The sequence below is a fragment of the Geospiza fortis genome, unplaced genomic scaffold (assembly GCF_000277835.1).
Source record: "Geospiza fortis unplaced genomic scaffold, GeoFor_1.0 scaffold145, whole genome shotgun sequence".
Taxonomy (NCBI): Eukaryota; Metazoa; Chordata; class Aves; order Passeriformes; family Thraupidae; genus Geospiza; species Geospiza fortis.
In genome coordinates, this window is record NW_005054362.1 from 3,831,673 (window position 1) to 3,832,585 (window position 913).

Consider the following 913-nt stretch of genomic DNA (forward strand, 5'->3'; position numbering starts at 1 on the left):
GTGGAGAGCAAAAGAATAGGGTAGAGAAGAAAAACAGAACTGTGTGTGGAATAACACAGATAAATAGTGTAGAGGAGAGTCTTGCTAAGAACCTGTCCATGAACTACTTGCTTCAGTTTTCCTGGCAGAACAGAGACTCAACAGTCTGAAGTGACAGAAGACAGCAACAGGGGGACTGAACAAAGGCTGGATGGTTGAAGAAAAAGAGACATGATGCATTTATTGCTGTGCTCAAACCCTGCACAGGCGAATTAAATCAAGGTAAAACGGCAGAAGGAGGAACACTAGAATCCCCAGCCCCACGCCAAAGCTCCCAGGATCCCTCTGGAACTCTGCTGCAAACGCAAATTCCCCTAATGGGAATGGGATCTGTTTGGCACATCTGCGGAGATCTCCCCTCAGCTTCCTCTGGAACACAGTTTAAATACCTTGAATCCATTTCTGACAAACCAGGCTATTTTTCCCTCCTGCTGATGATCTCCATCTGGTAGAAAACCACCTTATCACCTTGCTAGACGGTGATTCTGCGGGAGTTACCTGCAATTACTTAAAACATTCTCTTTTCCCTCAACTTTTTCCCAGTCTCTCCCCACTCCTGGCCTCCAGCGGAGGGAGAGGCACAGGTGCGGAACAGCTGCTGCTTAAGGCCAAAAATAGAGAGCGAAATATCCAGAAGGGCCACGGAGAGGCGACGGGAGCTCTGTATCAACAGAACGAGGTGATTTTCCATGGAAATGGCCAGAAATTGAAGGCAATGGAATTTAACCCTTTGTGAGCCCCGCCGCGCTCCCATCGCCTAGCAACACAACGCCATGCCCTAATATGGCAACCGCGCCCGCCCACTCCCAATCCTCCTTTTTCATTGGCTACGTGCCGCGTGATTGACGTGCGCACTCGCCAATCCTCACCCTCC

General features: G+C 49.6%; 1 protein-coding gene across 1 annotated transcript in view; it reads left to right on the plus strand.

Annotated features, from left to right (window-relative positions):
• The first annotated feature begins 754 nt into the window (after positions 1-754).
• The window catches only part of FICD (FIC domain containing), a 5,764-nt gene continuing 5,605 nt past the window's right edge, over positions 755-913 (plus strand). The window contains exon 1 of the mRNA XM_031059448.1: positions 755-771. Within this exon, the coding sequence (XP_030915308.1) occupies positions 755-771 (17 nt within the window). The remainder of the gene's footprint in view (positions 772-913) is intronic.